This window comes from Enhydra lutris, unplaced genomic scaffold, assembly GCF_002288905.1.
Source record: "Enhydra lutris kenyoni isolate GAN:26980312 unplaced genomic scaffold, ASM228890v2 scaffoldscaffold85, whole genome shotgun sequence".
Classification (NCBI taxonomy): domain Eukaryota; kingdom Metazoa; phylum Chordata; class Mammalia; order Carnivora; family Mustelidae; genus Enhydra; species Enhydra lutris.
This window is the reverse complement of record NW_019154169.1, coordinates 7,591,892-7,611,750: the sequence shown is the minus strand read 5'-3', so window position 1 is coordinate 7,611,750 and position 19,859 is coordinate 7,591,892. Positions and strand designations below refer to the sequence as shown.

Here is a 19,859-nt window from a genome sequence, read left to right as displayed (position 1 = left end):
CAACCCATGAAGACAAATGCGCTATGTCCATGCAGAGGGAATATTATTTGACAACAAAAATGAGTGAAGGACATCCCATACCTTGGATGACCCCTGAACACTGCTGGTCACGTGTTTAGGATCCCATTGATAGGAAATGCCCAGAAGGGGCAAATCCATAGAGACTGAAAGTAGCTTAAGGGTTGCTGGGGGTTGAAGGAGATGGAGTTTCTTTTAGGGGTGGTAAGAAAGTTCTGGAATTAGACAGTGGTGACTGTCCCACAACCTTGTGAATAAAACCCACTAAGTTGTATACTCTAAAAGGATGAATATATCTCAATAAAGATGTTACTTAAAAAAAAAATCTGGGGGGCACCTGGGTGGCTCAGTGGGTTAGAGCCCCTGCCTTCGGCTCAGGTCATGATCCCGGAGTCCTGGGATCGAGCCCCGCATCAGGCTCTCTGCTCAGCGGGGAGCCTGCTTCCTCCTCTCTCTCTGCCTGCCTCTCTGCCTACTTGTGATCTCTCTCTCTCTCTCTCTCTCTCTCTCTCTGTTAAATAAATAAATAAATAAAATCTTTAAAAAAAAAATCTGGGACGTCCAGGTGGTTCAGTTGGTTAAGCATTGGCCTTTGGCTCCGGTCATGATCCCGGGGTTCCAAGATCGAGCCCCACATCAGGCTCCCTGCTCAGCAGGGAGTCAGCTTCTCCCTCTCCCTCTGCCCCTCATATGTACTCGCTCTCGCTCTCTCTTTCGCATACACGCTCTATCTCAAATAAGTAAAATCTTTTTAAAAAATAAAAATTATCATCACCTGCGTGGTTCAGCCAGTTAAATGTCTGCCTTCAGCTCAGGTCATGATCCCAGGGTCCTGGGATCGAGTCCCACTTGGGCTCCATGCTCAGCGGGGAGTTAGCTTCTCCCTCTGACCCTCCCCCCTCGTATGCTTTCTCTTTCTCAAATAAATAAATAAAAACTTTTTTTTTTTTTTTAAAGCAGCCTCTCATAGTGGATAGAGCACCAAAAAGAGCTGGGGACCTTAGCCACCACCATGGGCCCTGCAGCTGGGATTTTGAATCATGGGGAGCTTTCACCCCTCAGCCTGTCTTATGGGCTCTACTTCCAAAACATCCACAACTCGCCCACTTCAACCCCTCCATGGCCCCCATTCTTTCTCCAGACTGTTCCCCTGAATCAGCCTCCGGACTGCTCTCCTGGCTCCCGCCAAACCTCCTACAGTCTGTTTCTCACACCCACACCGTGCTGTGAATACTTGAGCCAGATCAGGGTCCGCTCCCCCCCCAAGCCTTCAAGGGCTCCACCTCAGATGGAGAAGTCAAACTCCTCCCCCAGCTTCCACTAGGACTGGACTGACCCTTTTCCCATCTCCAGCAGCATTGCTTACAGTTTACCAGCCCCCTTGTTCAACTCCACCCACCCAGTTCCTGGAACACACCAAGCACATTTTCACCTCAGGGCCTTTGCATTGGCTGTTCCCTCTGCTTGGAATGGTTGTCCTCCGGTAGCCACCTGACTTCCTCTCTCCCCTCCTTCAGGTCTTTGTGAGAAGGTCACCTTCTCAGTGAGGCTTCCTCTGAATATCTTTTCCAGCAAGCTGCCCTCATACATCCCTCATCTGTTTGGGTGGGCGTGTTTTTTTTTGTTTTTAATTTTTTTTTTTAAGATTTTCTTTATTTGAGAGAGAGAGAGAGCACAGCAGGGGGGTGGGGCGGGAGAGAAGAAGCAGACTCCCTGCTGAGCAGGGAGCCAGACTTGGGGCTCAGGGCTCCATCCCAGGACCCTAGGATCATGACCTGAGTGGAAGGCAGACACTTAACTGACCGAGCCACCCAGGTGCCCTGTTTGAATTTCTAAATAGCAGCTTTCACCATTTGATACAATATGTTTTACTTAAGTGTTTCCCTAGAATATAAGTATTTTGCTAGAAATTTTCCATATCTTGTTCCCCATTTTGTCCCAGGTGCCCCCACTAGTGTTGGCTCAATAAACATCCGTTGGAATGAATAAATGACCCTAGGGTAGATCCTTAAAGTCATTAAAACATACCTACTTCCGAGCCCAAAAGAACCCAGATTCTAGCGAAGAGGCAGAAATTAAATAAATAACTAGATGTTTTGGGGCGCCTGGGTGGCTCAGTGGGTTAAAGCCTCTGCCTTCAGCTCAGGTCATGATCCCAGGGTCCTGGGATCGAGCCCCACAGCTGGCTCTCTGCTCAGTGGGGAGCCCGCTTCCCCCTCTCTCTCTGCCTGCTACTCTGCCTACTTGTAATCTCTGTCAAGTAAATAAATAAAATCTTTAAAAAAATAAATAAGTAAATAACTAGATGTTTTCACCTGGCAGGAAGAGCAAAGAGGGAGACAAATGGGGAGCCATGATTATATAACTGTATGGGGGTAACTAGGCTGGGATTGTCAGGAAGTGACATTTGAGTCATGGCCTATCTGAGGAGGAGCAAAGATCTGGGAGAAAATTCTAGGCAGAGGGAGGAGCCAGTGCAAAGTCAGGCATGGACTCTGGACTTTTGATGCAAGGAGAAAAGTCATTGTGCCATGCATGTCACAAACAGGTGGAAGAGGGGCAGGCATGGATGGGCCTACAAGGGTCAGAGTATGTATTGGGAGGGGAGCGACTAAGTCTTCTTGTGGTGTATTTCAACTGGGTTTTCCCTTCTCTGGGCCTCAACTTTACCTCATCTGCGAAATGGGGGTAGGCCTAAGGTCCCCTCTGCTTCCAGTCTTAGCATCTCTCAAGACCACCCTAGAAGTCAGGTGCTATTACCATTCTCCTATTGGAGGAGGGAAAAAGAGGCCCAAAAAGACTAACTCACCTTCCAAGGCCACAGAGCTAGTGCGTGCAAGCTCCCTACTTGAACTCGGTGGTCTGGCCCCAGAGCCTGTGCTCTTGGAACCCGCACCGCACACTGCAGACCCCACAACCACAAGTACTGCAGTGCGGTGCCTATACGTCTTCAGCTGCGGACAAATCCCTCTCTCCGGCCACTTACAAGCTGGGGGATCCAGCATTAGCCGCTTGCCCCGAGCCCATTTCCGCCTCCGTACAATGTGCGCCCCGACATTAACCTCAACTAACACAACACTTGGCTGACCAGGAGGAATGAGGCGTGACTGCCAAACAACTGCGTGACTTTCCGAGATGGAAGGGGGGTGGTGGGTGGAATGAGGGATTGGGGTGTTTGAGGAAAAGGGACGCGGAGCCCTAACGCAACGGTGCATCAGTCTTTCCCTGCCTTTCTGGCATTGTTTCCTCCATTCAACCGCGGAGCAACTTTCAATCTCTCCCCCCACCCCACCCCCTATTTTTTTTTCCAGGCTGAAAAGAGGTCGTGGTCCCTTTAAGGCCCGCCCCTCCCTCCCCCAAAACTTCCCAGTGTCTGCTCTCTTTTCGATCCCGGACGGCCGGCCAGGCTCGCCGCCGAGCTGGTAGGGGCTGGGGGCGAGGGGTCGGGGAGGGGTGCGGGGGGGGGGTGGAAGGCGCCGCCCGCCGCCCGAGCGCCGGGGTGGGGGAGGGGCGGAGGCCGGGAGCGCGGTGGTGCAGATTACGCGACGACCCGGCCGCCTGCTGGGGCTACGAGCCGGGTGGCGAGCGAGCCAGAACGCGCCGCGCCGAGGACGGTTCCGCCGCGTCCCCGCAGCGCGCGTCGGCGCGAGGGGCGTACGGGCCGGGCGCGGGGGCGGGGAGGGGAGGGGCCCCCCTCCCCCCTCCCCCCACCGCATTCCTCTGACGTAGGGACCTTGCGACCCCGCCCTTCTATGGGACGCGCCCCGCCTCTCTCCGTCGCACCGATCACGTGTTGAAGGCGCTGCGCCGCTTCCCATGTGTGTACCACCTTCTTTTTCGGGTCTTCCCTGTGTGATCCGGAACTGATTTAGATCCCCGTCGGCCCGTTCCCAACTTTCTTTTCTCCCTAAATCTGCGAACCCAGCAGTCCTGTCCCACTGTCTTAACGCCACTGACCCCATTTCAAACTTAGTTTCCACGAGGGCTCCTATTTCGGGAACGCCCCGTCACCAGTGGGAAGATTACGAAGCATGTTTGGGGGAGTCGACCCTGTTTCCCACGACTCTGGCCTCTCTAAGCGCAGTGTCTTACCTCTCACCCCCAAGAGGCAGCCCCATAATGCGGGGTCCTGCCTCGGGCCGGCCCCGCCCCTAGGTTCCAGCTATTGGGCTTCCTTGGACTTTAGAGACTGAGGGAGGGCGTTATCTTCAGGGTCGCCCTACCCCAAGGAAGTCAGGGCCCCCGACACTTAGAGACTTTTTTTTTTTTTTAAAGATTTATTTGAGAGAATACGAAAGAGCGAGAGCGAGTGAGCATTGTGGGGGAGGGTCAGAGGGAGAAGCAGACTCCCTGCTGAGCAGAGAGCCCGATGGGGGACTCGATCCTGGGATTCCAGGATCATGACCTGAGCTGAAGGCAGTCACTTAACCAACTGAGCCACCCAAGCACCCCCGCTGGACACTTAGAACACCAGGACTCCCCTTTGCAGAGCCCGAACGCTGTGCCGGGTGCTGTACCTGGTGCTTGGTAAGAGACCAGCCTCTCTAAGACTTAGGCAGGGACCACCGCTCCCTTACCCACACAGGACTCCCCCACTGGAAAAGGGACAGTCACCAGACTGTGACAAGCCACGGAGGTCAGGGCTATCGCCTGAAAACCACTGGCCTGAGTGGCCTGAGTAGGCAGGCTCGGGTCGGGACTGGTTGGGACAAGGGATGCGCTTTTCAGAGTGGAGACGCTGCACGGACAAGAGGAGTGATTCCTCCGGCAGGAGAGGCGGTAGACAAAGGGTTCTAGATGGGAGGGCCTCCACGGGCAAAGGTCGAAAAATGCGTGTACCTTCCCTTTGTGCAAACTGAAAAGTGCTCTTTTGGCTGAATTTAGAGGTGGAGCGGAGCGGGGAAAGGACGCCGGCTAACTTGACTGGGTCCGAAGACCGTGGGCAGGGCGAAATGGTTTTCTACGTAAAGGGTTAAGTTTGGGTTTTTAAAATTCCCCCGGCGTTGTGGGGACTCGAGGTGGAGAGGAATAAGGGATAGCGGCGGGGACAGAGCCACTGGCAGCTACCCCTCTGTCTCGGTCTACCTTTAGGCACCACACACAGAATGTCAATAACTACTTGAGGTACGCCAGGCCTTCGCTGGTTTAGAGGGTCGCCCCGCCTCCTGGGACGCCTGAAAGCCTGTGCGCGCTTGCGCTCTCGCCTCCGATCCCTTCCTAGACTGAGCCAGAGAGCGCCTGCCGGCATGGGGAGGGCTTTCCTTTTTCACCCAATCAGAGACCACCAGTGGTCCTACGACCCTTTCCACTCTTCATTGACTAATCGGGTAGAGACGAAGAAGATGGGCATCTGCAGCAACCACTGGAGAGAGGCAAAAGGGAGGAGGTTTCCTTTTCTCCTTGCGGTGTGGCGCGGGAAGGCAGTCGTTTTGACTGGAACGCTAACAATTTTCGGTTTGATGGATTAGTGAGGGAGCCAATAAAAGTGGGAAGAAGGCGGGCCTTCTCCGGCGAGGGGGAGCGTCGTTCCTATCAGGTGCTCCAAGGGAGGCCAGGCTGTGCCAGAAATCCGACCTATCAAATTGGAGTTTATTTTAAGGCGGCGGGGTCAGCCAGATGACTGGCAGAAAGCACTCGCCTATAAGGAGTGTCTCAGACAAACGAGGGCGAGCCCATCTGAAGAACGGCGTGCGCTATACCCAATAGGCACGCAAGGCGTGCGGAGGCTTCCCCTCCCCCCTTGGCGGGACCAGTGGCTCCCCCTATCGGGTGGGGGCGGCGGGTGACGGGCGTGTCCCTCCCCCAATGAGAGGCGGGGGGAGGCGGGTTCTGTGCCGCCATGTCGCGGAGGCTGCTGCCCCGGGCGGAGAAGCGGCGTCGGCGGCTGGAGCAGAGGCAGCAGCCGGACGAGCAGCGGAGGCGGTCGGGAGCGATGGTGAAGATGGCGGCGGCGGGCGGCGGAGGCGGCGGTGGCCGCTACTACGGCGGCGGCAGTGAGGGCGGCCGAGCCCCTAAGCGGCTCAAGACGGACAACGCTGGCGACCAGCACGGAGGCGGTGGCGGCGGCGGTGGAGGAGCCGGGGCGGCGGGCGGCGGCGGCGGGGTGAGGCCAGGGCCTTAGGGGCCGGGAAGGGACGGAAAAATTTCCACCTTGAGGGTATTCATTTGGGGGGGCTCCTCTGCGCACGCGCCCGGGCCCTCACGCCGTGACGGGGTGGGGGAGGGGCAGGCGTTGGGCAAACGGCGGGGTTTGCGCGAGGACAGCAGCTTGCGCGTGCGCCATATCCAGAACGGGGTGGGGGGGATGGTGTGGGAGGCGGAGGAAGGAGGTTGCGCTGCTGGTGGCGCAGTGCGCAGGCGCCGCGGGCTGGAGTGTGGGGGGCCGGGCACGCGGCCGGGCCGTTTTTTTTTTTCCTTTATCGTTTAAGTCACTGCCCTCGCGCAAGCGCACTTCTTCTTGGGCCTCGTGGGCGGGGGAGGGGGGGTGGGTAACACCGCGTGAGCGGGAACGGGTGGGCGGTGGCCTTTTCCGCGCCTGAGTAGGGAATTCTGGTTGATCGCTGTTTAATCTTTAACATCATGGTTTGTGTTGATACAGTAGTTGATTTGCTTTGAGGATATTCCCCCGCAACAGAATATGTCCCCATTTTTTGTGGGCTTTGAAAACCGGAAGAAAGGGGCTTGTGAAAGGTCCTTTTTGCCATTTGGGAATTGAACTAAGCTGTGGAACCATCACAAGTTTGTTTCCGTTTCGTGGGGTTAACTGGATGGAGTTGGTTTGGTAAACCAAAATGTTCTCTGAGGGTGGGCATTTTCTAAGGCATTCGCCGTCGTTCGTTGGTCTCCTAGTCGGAAAGGACCACCGTTTGTCCTTCCTGACTTGGAGCTGATTTCTTCCTCCCTCCCAAGTTCGTGAAGTCCTCTCCCCTTCAGCCATTTGTAGGATTTTCCAGGGTTTGGTGGTGACGTGTAGCAGTAATTTCTACTGTTTTAACTTGCGGCAGGCCTTGTTAGACTCATTTTAAAACTACTTGAACTAAATCTTCCAACAGTTTGTATGAGATACAGGATGGTATTACAAGTGGGGACTTGTAGAGCTGAGGTAAATTTGTGTAGATCCCATAGCTAGTGATGGGGGAGGGGCTGGGATTAGAATTTATGGGCTGTGGAACTCCAAACCGCTGAGCTGGTAACCATCAGGCTGGTGTGCCTCCTGTGGTTTGTGTGGTTCATTCCTGAAATAGAATCCAATTCTGCCCCGTTGTATGGGCTTCTGCTTGGTGGCTCTCAAACAGGAGGTTGGGCCCAGAGCCCAGGAGACATGGAGAAAGTTACTTTCCTACTGATTCCCAGAGGCTTCTGTGTGGGTGGATAGATACTTCTTGTGAAGGAATCGTGTTGGTTTTTAGTGATGTGGGTTGGAGTGAGTTTCTTTCTTTCTTTCTTTCTTTCTTTTTTTTTTAAGGACCTTTCTCATCTTATTTTCCATAATCTAGCCTAGGCAGTATTTTTTACCACTGATTTTGGTGGGTGGTTAAAGACTAGAAGTGGCTTTCACAGCTTTGGGGGCAGGGATGTTTTAATGTGACTGATCCTGGGGGTTGGGTAGTGGGGACAGTAATGCTTGGCTGGGTTTGTTGCACAGGGGAAAGGGGAAAGAAACATGCCAAGAGAACGTTGTGATTCAGGCTGCAACAAAACTGTTTGAGCCCTTCCTGCCAGTGCTGTCCTGTTTCCATCCCAGTCTTTTCCCCCATTTTCTTGACCAGTGGGAAGAGAAAAATTCTAGCAGGAATGTAAGATGTGGGGCATGCCTTGTCTTCCATTCTGCTTTCCTCAGAAGCTACAGCAAGAGGTATAGGCAAGGGCCATCCACTTGGGGCCTGAGCTCTGCTGGCCCAAAATCTTTGAGGGTGATTGCTTTGTGTTGCCATCCCTTGTTGTCTGCCCTGTGTGATGCCTAAGTGTCTTATCTGATTGGGTCTCCCAACAGCACAGAGGTTAGTGGGCCACCATCTTGTACAGCAGGAAATGAAGTTACATTCTTTCTTCCTTTTTCAGGAGAACTACGATGACCCACATAAAACCCCTGCCTCCCCAGTTGTCCATATCAGGGGCCTGATTGACGGCGTGGTGGAAGCTGACCTTGTGGAGGCCTTGCAGGAATTTGGACCCATCAGGTACTCCTCAGAGGCTATGGGTTGGATGTAGAAGTCTGCTTCTTGGTGTCCTGTGTGTCCTTAGTTTCTGGTGGGAAGTGACATAGCCAGTTTGGCCCAGGGTTCTTTGGTTAGGTCCTGGGACTCCGCCACTCTTGGGTTTAGCCCTCATACTTTGGGTCAGGTTATAGCAAGTTTCCTGTCTCTTTCTCTCTCTCTCTTTTTTTTTTTTTCCCCCTCTTCAGTTTTTTTTTCTTCTTCTAGCTTTTAATCTGGATTCTCTTGTTTAGTGAGTATTTTTGTCACATGGTAGGTACTGGGACTAGAGTAGAAATACAATAGAAATGAAACTTTGGGGCTCCTCCAACAGTTGCCCTTCCAGAGCAATCAGCACTGTGATAGGAAAGCCTAGGAGCCTTCAGGAGGCATCTGGCTCAGGGGAAGAGGATTCAGGAAGGAAGACTTCCCAGTGGAGGTGATGTCATAGCTATATCTCTTTTGCCTATTGTGCCACTTAGGGTACAGGGTGTTCAAGTCAGGAAACCAGGGTGGAGGTACAGAGGAGTCCAGAGAGCTCAGTCCATTCAGGGAAAGTTGAATGTCATCCTTTTGTCTATGTTCCCTTGAGAGGACTGAAACATGTGTTTTTTTCTGCCAGCTATGTGGTAGTAATGCCTAAAAAGAGACAGGCGTTGGTGGAGTTTGAAGACGTGTTGGGGGCTTGCAACGCTGTGAACTACGCCGCCGACAACCAGATCTACATTGCTGGCCACCCAGCTTTTGTCAATTACTCTACCAGCCAGAAGATCTCCCGCCCTGGGGACTCGGATGACTCCCGGAGCGTCAACAGTGTGCTTCTCTTTACCATCCTGAACCCGATCTATTCCATTACCACGGTGCGTGCCCAACAGGCTTTCTTTTAGATGCTTTTGTGAGCTCTCTCTTCCTCCTGTCCTCTCCCCTGAGCCAGATTGACCTACCAGTGCCCTTTCATCTTGCCTGTGTGCTTTTTACAGGATGTTCTTTACACTATCTGCAACCCTTGTGGTCCTGTCCAGAGAATTGTTATTTTCCGGAAGAATGGAGTCCAGGCCATGGTGGAATATCCTTTGCTGGGAAAGGGGAATTCTTTGAGGTGGGGGCTCTCACAAGGCTCAGCAGGGGTCTGTCCTTTCAACCAGCACGGGCTCCTGATGGCTGCCAGGTACCAGATCCTTTCCTAGAGCCCCCAGTCTGATGGGAGGGGTCATTAATGAACACACTGGTGTGTAGCGTGAAAGCTCGGAGTCTAAATTGCTGCGAAGGGGAGGCGCGCCCAGCACATCTGGTGGGGTGGTGCTCTGTTGCCATGACGTAGGAGCTCGTATCTGGGCAGAAGAACTGGTCTCTGTAAAGGTTCTCAGGTGGGCAGCAGCTGAGTGTTAGAGAAAGCAAACGGCTTGACCACTTACGAGGGGGAGAGGGTTCACTGCAGGCTTTGGAAGCAGTGAGCAGGGCATCCGAGGCAGTGCTGTGAAACATGGGTCAGGGTGCATTGGGGAGCCACTGACAGGGCTCCGCAGGAACCTCACCTGGTTGATGTTTCAGAGATTGTCCGGGCTTCGTTAAAGCACACAGCACGAGAGGGAGAGGAATGGGCAGAGGGAAAGTGGCTTGGCCTGGGGTGGTAGCAGAGGGAGTTGCTGCCACCTCTGGGCTGGTGGGGTTGGGAGTGCAGGTGAGAGAGGAACTCTGGACAGTGACTGCCTGCCCGGAGCCACACTCTAGCCCTTTCTGTGTAAGCAGCTAGTGACTCTGGGTGAGGAGCTCACCCCAGAACTGACATGCAGTGTGGTCTTTGGGGTGTTCCCTCATCCTCATCCCTTTCTGGGACCACTTAAAGCCCTTTCCAAAGAGCGCCTGTCTCAGGGCTTTCCTTAACTTTACCCACATTTGATTCTGTGCAGAGTGCCCAGCGGGCCAAAGCCTCGCTCAATGGGGCTGACATTTACTCGGGCTGTTGCACTCTGAAGATTGAATACGCGAAGGTGGGTCTAGGAAATGACTGCCCCTTGTCAGCTTCCAGGTGAGCTGGGGGGCCTGGCTAATTTCAAGCTTTGTCTTGTCCCTGCAGCCCACACGCTTGAATGTGTTCAAGAATGATCAGGATACTTGGGACTACACAAACCCCAATCTCAGTGGACAAGGTAATCCTGATGGCAACTTTGTTCTAAACACACCCGCCTTGCCTTCACTCGACTAGTGCACTTCATAGACCCGGGCTCAGGGTTATGTAATGCCATTGGGCTCCCTGTGGACATGGGAGGGTCTGGGGGGTGTTGCGCGGTCAGCTCTTGGAAAAGATGCTCCAGTGGGAGAGGGTGAATGAGGGGGCCTCTAGGTTGTAGCTGCTGCTGGGGGCCCTTTAACGTGGCTAAGGGTGTAAAGCCAGGGCAGAGGCTTGGACGGGTTTGGGGAGCAGGGAGGGCCTCGTTGAGCACAGGACGTGGCAATGGCTTATAAACCAGTAGCAGCTCCCAGATGGATTCTGCTGTTGCCCTTCTAGGAGCCTGCCTAGGGTCACTGACTCTCCATTCTCAACTGGGCCCGGAATGGTTCTCTTGCTCGTCACTATCAAGAGGGTCTGCTGGGGGAGGGGAGGGGCAGACTGGGAAGGTGATGAGGGCGCCCAGACCCTTGGAGCAGAGCCTTTGAGCAAGTTGACCTTGTGGAGGTGACACCCTGGATTGGAGCAGGGCGGACACGCCTCACCTCCCTTGTAGCGGGGACTCAACATCTCTGCGGGGGGCCCAAACGGACAACCCCCTTCTTAGACTCTGTCAAGAATGGTTTGCCTTGGATAGGAGGGAGAGGTGGAGGATTGCCTTTGGAAAAGCAGCGGCACCCCCTCAGCAAGACCGTCCATCTCTGTCTGTCTTGGTCTGATACGTCGGACTAGGCCACGGGCTGAGGGAGGGGGCCGGTTGCTGACCTCTCACAGGCCCTGGGAGGCCAAAGGCCCCCATTCCTAGGCGGGCCTGTCTTGCTCGCCCTCGCAGCTGGGAAGCAGTGGGCAGGGTGGGCTAGACTCTCCCCAGGACCCTCACGGTGGGCGCTGTGGGCCTGGCCGCCCCTCCAGAGGTCAGAGGCAAATTGGTGACCGAGTGAATGTACCAGAGCGGGCAATGGCATTACATGACCGCTAACAGAAACATGGCAACCAACCATTTCTTCTCCAAGGAACATAAATAGAAGATGTGCAGACCGGCAGGGGCTAGTGGCAGGGGCTGGCTGTGCATTGGTTTTGATGCCTCTCAGCTCTGGCCGCCCCAAGACTGGGGGGCAAAAACGAGAGCTGAGGAGGTGGCCTGGAGTGAGGGCGGTGCTTCGCCACCCCTCGGGAACCATACTTCAGCGGCTCTGCCTCTGCACATTGCTCACCAACACACAGGGTAGAAACCACTAGCTCTTCCTGGAGAGAACAGAACACGCAGCCTGCACCACGTCCCCAGAAACAGCCGCAGACTTGAGCTCACTACATCAAGAACACCACACCGCGCTCCAAGGAACAGCTACAAGCACAGAGACAGAGGCAGACAGAGACAAAGAGAGAAAGAGACGCAACATGGCAGCAGACACTGCTTTTTTATTAAACATTAAAAAAAAGTCAAAATCCAAGCAAACTCGAACCCGAAAATGTACACAGAAGTAGGAAACACAGAGAACAGAGCTCTCCCAGCCAGCCAGCGGCGCTCTTTTCGGAGAATGTTTCATAGACCGAAGTAGATTCCATGGGCCTCCAAGACAATAGGATCCTCTCTCCATTCCTCGCCATATGGGTTGTTTTTTTGTTTTTTGCTTTTAAGTCCTTTGGTTTGGGGAGGGCCTTTTTTTTGTTCTTTTCTGTTTTGATATTTTTATTTTTTCCGCAGTCATCGGCTGCCAACATAATCTGCACCAACTGGAGCTCAGAAACCAAAAAAAAAAAAAAAACTTAAACCACAACAACCAAAAAAAAAAAAAAAAAAAAAAAAAAAACCAAAACAGACCTAAAACCAGACAGCCAAACAGCTCAGAGGTACACAGTTACCTGCTGGCGGGTAACCAGGCGCGCTCCCAAGGCCAAAAGCGCGGGCATAGTGGGGCCACTGGCACACCTCATACCCAGGAGACACGCACACGGAGCGCTACACAGCCAGAAGCACCGCACTGCAGCACACAGTGTGAGGAGCTGACAACACGGAGGGACACTACCCACCTCATACACCTTTATTTGCCACTTTTCTGGTATCTTCTGAGGACAGAACATCTGTGAGCCATTTTTGATTTAATCAAAAACATTGACTTTTAAGACAATTCTTTAAAAAAAAAAAATTGTATCGGGTGTGTACCGTGACTTGTATTTATGACTGTAAAACCATGTGATGCAGGGCCGCAGTGTATGTTTGATGGGACGCCATCTTTCAGAACTGTGCTAACTCACTGTTGAAGCGTCCAATGGTAAGAGAAAATACAGATTTGTTTTTTGTGACAAATGGACATTGTACTCTGTACTTCTGCTGTAAGTAGCCCTTTTCCATCTTTGTAATGACTGATTGTTGGAAACAAAACCCAGGCCGGGTGGCAGGAAAGGGCAGTGGTCTCGAACCCTGGGTTTTGGAGTCAGCCAGACCTGGGTTCAGATCCTGGCTCGGCCGCTAACTTTTGCTTTGTGACCTTGGGCCAAAGTGTCTTTTAACTGGTCAGTTAAAAGTTGAGTGCTCAGGTTCCTTATCTGTAAAACGGGGCAAAAATAGTACCTACCTCATAGGGTTGTTGTGAGGAATTTCCGAAGCGGTGATGTCTGTAAAGCGCTTTGCACAGTGTCTGCCACTCAAGCGCTAAATTCGTGTAGCGACTATGAATTACAGTTGGGGTCTTGGGTGGATCTGCGCCATTGTCGGGGTCTGAGAATGTCGATGCCTTGTATATGACTGTTCAATTGAATTGGTTCTGATGTTGCCCTGCTTGTCCTTTCCCACAGTCCCTCTCCTCTGGTTGGGTGTGACGATGGGGGGTGGCAGGGAGGATCAGGGTTGAGAAGGAAGGGACCTAGAGAGTAGGGCCTAGAGCTCCTAGAACTTTGGAAGTATGGGGACCAGATTTTATCATCTTTCTGCCCTGCCTTTCCTTGGTGGTTTTCCTGCTCTTATCTCCTCTCCCATTATCGGTAGGAGTTTGAGGAATCTGTTCTTGGCCTCCGTAACAACGTCTGTAGCATCTGCAGGTTCCCCAGAGGGCCTGAGAATTGGGCTTCCCATTTGCGCCCAGGGCAGAAGGGGGAGAGAGAGAGAGCCCAGAAGCTGGCCTCATCCTTCCCAGAGAAAGGAGACCAGCTGCTTCGCACCAGCAGGGGAAGGGGAGTGGGCTCCAGTCCTGAGGCTTGGGCTTCATGCCCACCACGGGTCAGGCCATAGGAAGGAGGCCCTAGCAGCTCTGGTGAGGAAGGGGGGTTTGTCTAGGCACGCAGGAACCGAAGGTCTTCGAGATTAGCCTCTAGTCAGGAGGGTGATCCCCCTTTGTTCCTGGGTGGCCTCTGACTGTCTTTTCTGTCCTCAGGTGATCCTGGCAGCAACCCTAATAAACGCCAGAGACAGCCCCCTCTCCTGGGAGATCATCCCGCAGAATATGGTGAGGGCAGGGGGTTCCCCTCCGTGGACTCCCGTGGCTCATGTGCCCCTGCCCGCCGCCCGCCGCGCAAATTCTCACCCGTCCTCCCTCTCTTTCCTTCCCACCCCCCAGGAGGGCCCCACGGTGGGTACCACAGCCATTACCATGATGAGGGCTACGGGCCCCCCCCACCTCACTACGAAGGGAGAAGGATGGGCCCACCAGTGGGGGGTCACCGTCGGGGCCCAAGTCGCTACGGCCCCCAGTATGGGCACCCCCCACCCCCTCCCCCACCACCCGAGTATGGCCCCCACGCCGACAGCCCTGTGCTCATGGTCTATGGCTTGGATCAATCTAAGATGAACTGTGATCGGGTCTTCAATGTCTTCTGCTTGTATGGCAATGTGGAGAAGGTGAGTCTCTCTCAGGTCCGTTGCTACCCTTGCAGCCCGAGTGGGCCGAGCCTCATGCATCAACAGTGGGGGAAGGAGCCTGGCTGACAGCAGGCTGGTTCCAAGAGGGTGACTCATTGAAGCAGGCAGCCAGCTGCGGACATTATGTTTGGTCCTCACCATGGCTGTTTTGTCGCCTCTTAATCGCGTGTGTTAACCAGGACTTCATGAAAGTACGAATGCTTAACGTCATACTTACATCTGTGATTTATAAGACTCAGTTTTTGTGGCTGAAGATCATCATGTGAGGATTTTTTCAGAAAACTGAAAGATGATCTGGCAACCCTGGGCCTTCCTGCCTTGCCTGTGGGACAGGTGGCTGTTCGCCCCTGACCAGGTGGCTTGTTTCTCTGGAACCCAGCTGAGTCCTGGGAGCCTCTGCGCTCGCAGCCCCTGGCTTAGCCGGGGAGTCCTAGCAGCGGCAGCCATAGCGTGGGTTAAGCCTGCCTTCTGCACATTGGGCGCTGTGGATAGGACTGGACGTGTGGCAACTTGCTTGTTACTAGAGTCCTTGATGAGACCAGTCGGGGCAGTGAAGGCACGGAGGGTAAATTACTTGCCCAGGTTCCCAGACCTTTATGTGGAAGCAGGACCTCATGCTAGAGAGATTGGCTTTGGTGCCTTTGTCACGGGCGTTCGCTGCCTTCGGTCCTAATGCCCACAGCAGTGTTTCCCGTCGTGACTCGCTCTGGACCATGTGCGTCTGTGTGCTCACTGACAGACGTTAGTGGCAGTATCTGCTTTGTTTCCTTACTGTGCCGCTGCCCGCTTTTTGTTGCGCTTCATTAAGTGATGCACTCAGGGCTCGTGCCCTGAGGTGAGAAAGACTGGCCAGTGCGCGGAGCCCTGCCTGGGGGCCGCACACACTGCTCTGCTCCTGATGTCTTGTTCCCTGGAGGGGGGAGGACGGAAGCCTTGCTCTAGAGCCAGGAGTTCCTTGCTTTTCACTAGCTCAGAAAGGGTGGAGGAAGGGTCCCTAGCAGCTGGGCTGTGGCACTGATCACAGTCCCTCTCCTGAAGGTGAAATTCATGAAAAGCAAGCCGGGGGCCGCCATGGTGGAGATGGCTGATGGCTATGCTGTGGACCGGGCCATTACTCACCTCAACAACAACTTCATGTTCGGGCAGAAGCTGAATGTCTGGTAGGTCCTTAGTCTCCTCGGGCTTGGGAGTGTTGGAGAGGAGCTGAGGGAAGAAGGGAAGTAGAATGGGGCCGCTCTGGAAAGCACCCAGCAGAGGAGCACGGGCGAGCCTGGGTTCTTATTCGGGCAGGAGTAGGGGGTGGTGGGTCGTGCCCCGGCGCACAGCTGAAGCGGTGGGGAAACTGTCGGTCTCGCCTGAGCTGTGGAGCAGAGCCCCCTGAGGCACACAGCATCTTCAGACAGGAGCCAGGCCGCCGTGGAGGGCTTGGGGTCTGACACAGAGCTCCCCTTCTCTGGTACAGTGTCTCCAAGCAACCAGCCATCATGCCCGGGCAGTCCTACGGGCTAGAAGACGGGTCGTGCAGTTACAAAGACTTCAGCGAATCCAGGAACAATCGGTTCTCTACCCCAGAGCAGGCAGCCAAGAACCGCATCCAGCACCCGAGCAACGTGCTGCACTTCTTCAACGCCCCTCTGGAGGTGACTGAGGAGAACTTCTTCGAGGTGGGTGCTGTGGAACTGGTCCCTCACCGCGCCATCTGAATGAGCCATGTGTTGTAGGCTTTTCTAGTACTTGTTGAGCCACAGCTCCTCCAGGCCCTGAGCTGGGTCCGGGGATGCAGCAGGAACCAGAACGGACAGGCTGAGAACAGCACCAAAGGCCTAGCCACGGTGGAGGTCGGCTGTCCTGTTTGCGTTGTTGACAGACTGGGGTGGCTGCTGTTTGCCGAAAAAGGTTTCTCCCAGTCTGGGTGAGAGAGTGGCGGTTATTAGAGTCCAGTGTCAAAGCATCCACGTAGTCGGGACCTTCCGTGCCTCGATAATAACAGAAGGGAGGCTCCTGTTCAGGTCTGGTCAGAGGAGACTGGGGCATTGAGTGGGAGGAGGGCTGACTGGCAGGGTTGGACTTCAGCCCTTGCTTGGGCCTGAGGTGTTGCTTGTCACTTTGGCAAACATTTGCTTAGTGCCAGTACACCCAGGTGGGAATTTTAAGAAAAAACAGTTTTTGCTGTAATGATGATAGTTAAAGGTAGTGGAAACAGTTAAGAGCAGTGTTTCTAAGCCTTTGTTGGGTCATGGGGGGGGGTGCCTTAGAGTATGTTGTGTGATCAAAGATCAGAAATCCCAGAAAAATGTCATTACTCTGTCACGAGCTGCTTGAATCCTGCCACGTGGTACCGCTGTTTCTGAATCCTTTCTGTGTCCTGCAGATCTGCGACGAGCTGGGAGTGAAACGGCCATCTTCGGTGAAAGTATTCTCAGGCAAAAGTGAGTGAACTGCTACCGCCTTCTTTCCCGGTTCCTTGGCTGTAGGCGGGTGGACCCGATTCCTGCTCAGGTCCGCCTGAAACAAACTTGGTGTTCTGATCAGGTGAACGCAGCTCCTCTGGGCTGCTGGAGTGGGAATCCAAGAGTGATGCCCTGGAGACTTTGGGCTTCCTGAATCATTACCAGATGAAAAACCCAAGTGAGTATCTGTGTGTCCTGTAGTCCTCACCCTTGTGGCCTGATGCTGGGCTGGCTTCAGGCCAGAGCCGGCCTCCCTGCCATCAACATAGGGCCCCAGAGATCGCTTCACTGGTGCCGACATGGGCAGGCGGGACCTGGTCACCAGGAGATTAGCCTGATGGTCCCTGTGGGAGGGAGATCCAGCCTGGCTGCTTGCCGCCGCCTGCTCTGCCAGCCTCAGGGTTCCTAAGACTCGTCCTCCAGGCACTGGTGTTCCGTGCGTCAGAAGCTGCCAGTAAACACTGAGCACTGTCTGTCGCACAGGCTGGCTCGGAGGGTACCCAGGAAAAGGGCTGATCTGGCCATCGGGGAACATCTGCCCACTTGCAACCTGGGCCAGCTGGGGAGCTGGGAATGGATTCCCCGTGGAATCGAAGGCGGGGGCGGGGAAGTCCCTTCAGTATTGGGCTTGATTGTAAGTCTCACGTTGGGCAGTGACTAGTTAGATCCCTGCAGCCGAACAGCAGAAATGGAGGAGGGGCCGGGTGGTCGGCACCTGCAGAGGAGGAGGGGTGCAGCCAAACCTGTCTTCTTTGCAGATGGTCCATATCCTTACACTCTGAAGTTGTGTTTCTCCACCGCTCAGCACGCCTCCTAATAGGTGATCCAGAAGAGTCCCATCTGAGCAGGAAAACGTTTCTCTTTCCTTTATGCTGTTTGTTTTGTTTTGTTTCTGGGTTTTGTTTTGTTTTTTTCCGTTTTCCTTTTTTTTTTTTTTTTTTTGGCAAAAGTTCCTGTATTCCTTTTTTTAAATGCTAGGTTAGTGGGCTTAACCATAACGGAAATGCTGGAAGTCTGGAGGGGGAGGGGAAGGGGACCTGATATCTCCCAAGATTAACGTTCACTTTTTAAGAAATTATTGTACGTGTGATTTTTTTTTTTTTTCCTGTTCATATATTTGTGCTGCCCATGTACTCTTGGCACATTTCAATAAAATTGTTTGGAAAATAAACATTGCGCTTACTACGATTCCAGGGTGTGTCTGTTTCCCTCCCACCTGGTCTCCTGCCTAAGAGCAGGCAGGCTGGGACACAGCTATGGGCCGTTGGGAGCTGCCGGCCCAGCCCAGGAATGCGGCAAGGAATTAAAAGGAATCTGGTGAGGAAAATCTGGGAGGGCTGGTGTCATTCTTCATGGGCCCTGCTCAAGGAAGCTAAATCTAGTTGGAGAGTCCTCTTTTAAGAAGTAAATGGTGTTGGGACGCCTGGGTGGCTTAGTGGGTTAAGCCGCTGCCTTCGGCTCAGGTCATGATCTCACGGTCCTGGGATCAAGTCCCGCATCGGACTCTCCGCTCAGCAGGGAGCCTGCTTCCCTCTCTCTCTGCCTGCTTCTCTACTTGTGATCTCTTTCTGTCAAATAAATAAATAAAAATCTTAAAAAAAAAAAAAAAAGAAGTAAATGGTGCTACAAATTTCAAGAGTTAAAAGAAAAAGAGCGCTTTCATCCTGCCAAGTAAGTACTTGGTTTTTATGAGATTGGAAAATAAAATCTCAGGTAAAAGTGAAGGTCTGCTCCCCAGTCCCTTTAACAGTTTTTGACGTCTTTCCCCACCCATGTAAATTGTTTTTTTTCTTTTAACAAAATGCTTTATGCTGTGCACTGTTCTGTATCATATCCCATACATAGCTTCCTTCCGCAGTATCTCATGGGGAATGTCATTTCCCTTTCCCCGGTCTTAAAAGTAAAATCTAGTTTCTTGGCTACTGTAAACAGTACTGCTATGCATGCAAATGCCTCAAGCCAACTTCCCTGATAACTGATCTGGAGGTAAATTCCTAGTAGTGGAATTGCTGAGTTAAAAGATAATTCAGGGTCGAGCGCCTGGGTGGCTCAGTGGGTTAAGCCGCTGCCTTCAGCTCAGGTCATGATCTCGGGGTACTGGGATCGAGTCCCGCATGGGGTTCTCTGCTCAGCGGGGAGCCTGTTTCCCTCTCTGCCTGCTTGTGATCTCTGCCTGTCAAATAAAATCTTTAAAAAATAATAATTCAGGGTGTCTGATGATTTGGGGCATCTGGTTAAGACACCAAGAAGCCTTGATCTCAAGTCTTGGTCTCAGGGTTGTGAGTTAAAGCCCAGTGTTGGGTTCCATGCTGGGGGGTTCCCTGGTGGCTCAGTCTCCCTTCAGCTCTGGTCGTGATCTCACAGTCTTGGGATCAGCCCTCTGTATCAGGCTACCTGCTTGGCAGGAAGCCGGCTTCTCCCTCTCCCATTGCCCCTGCTTGTGTTCCCTCTCCAGCCTGCTCCCTCTCACACACCCCCCCCACCTTGTGTTCCTTTCTCCCAGTGTCTGTCAAATAAAAAATTAAAAACCAAAAAACTTTACAATGTAATACTCTGCAATTGTGGTAGATGGAAACTTGTGTATATGGGGTGGGGCATGGGGACCTGTAGGTGGAAGGAGCCTGCTTTAAGAACCTTGACTCAGGCTGGAAAAAAGCAGCAGTCTGCTGCAAGAGAACAAGTGAGGACCGTTGACTGTGCCTTGTTCGTGCATGTGCACCTGAAAACTCACTGGGACACATGGCTGGCTCAGTCCGTGGAGCGGGTGATTTGAGCTCTGGGTTGTGAGTTTGATGTCCACATTGGGTGTAGAGAGATCTTTTTTTTTTTTTTTTTTTTTTTTTTAAGATTTTATTGATCGATTTGACAGAGACAGAGAGAGGGAACAGAAGCAGGGGGAGTGGGAGAGGGAGAAGCGGGCTTCCCACCAAGCAGGGAGCCCGATGTGGGGCTCCATCCCAGGTGGCTGGGATCATGACCTGAGCCAAAGGCAGACACTCAATGACTCAGCCACCCAGGCGGCCCTGGCGTAGAGATTTCTTAAGCTCAGTTTGTTAAGGGTCTGTCTTCTGCTTGGGTAATGATCCCAGCCAGGATCAAGCTCCTCATCAGGCTCTCTGCTCAGTGGGGAGTCTGCTTCTCCCTCTGCCCCTCACCCTGCTCTTGTGCTC

At 53.4% G+C, this 19,859-nt stretch overlaps 1 protein-coding gene across 3 annotated transcripts; it reads left to right on the top strand.

Moving 5' to 3' along the window:
- The first annotated feature begins 3,069 nt into the window (after positions 1 to 3,069).
- Positions 3,070 to 17,877, top strand: LOC111161426 (heterogeneous nuclear ribonucleoprotein L). 3 transcript variants are annotated; one of them, XM_022525058.1, is made up of 13 exons: positions 5,842 to 6,121; positions 8,080 to 8,198; positions 8,836 to 9,073; positions 9,194 to 9,279; positions 10,108 to 10,204; positions 10,291 to 10,363; positions 13,755 to 13,826; positions 13,938 to 14,218; positions 15,278 to 15,399; positions 15,702 to 15,903; positions 16,611 to 16,668; positions 16,772 to 16,867; positions 17,448 to 17,850. In XM_022525058.1, the coding sequence occupies exons 1-13, from the start codon at positions 5,858 to 5,860 to the stop codon at positions 17,504 to 17,506; spliced, it is 1,767 nt and encodes a 588-aa protein (XP_022380766.1). In that variant the 5' UTR covers positions 5,842 to 5,857; the 3' UTR covers positions 17,507 to 17,850. The 3 variants fall into 3 exon arrangements, with proteins under 3 accessions (XP_022380767.1, XP_022380766.1, XP_022380765.1); XM_022525059.1 differs by lacking the exon at positions 5,842 to 6,121 and adding an exon at positions 3,070 to 3,440 and having other exon boundaries at positions 13,755 to 14,218; XM_022525057.1 differs by having other exon boundaries at positions 13,755 to 14,218; positions 17,448 to 17,877.
- Positions 17,878 to 19,859: the final 1,982 nt, after the last annotated feature.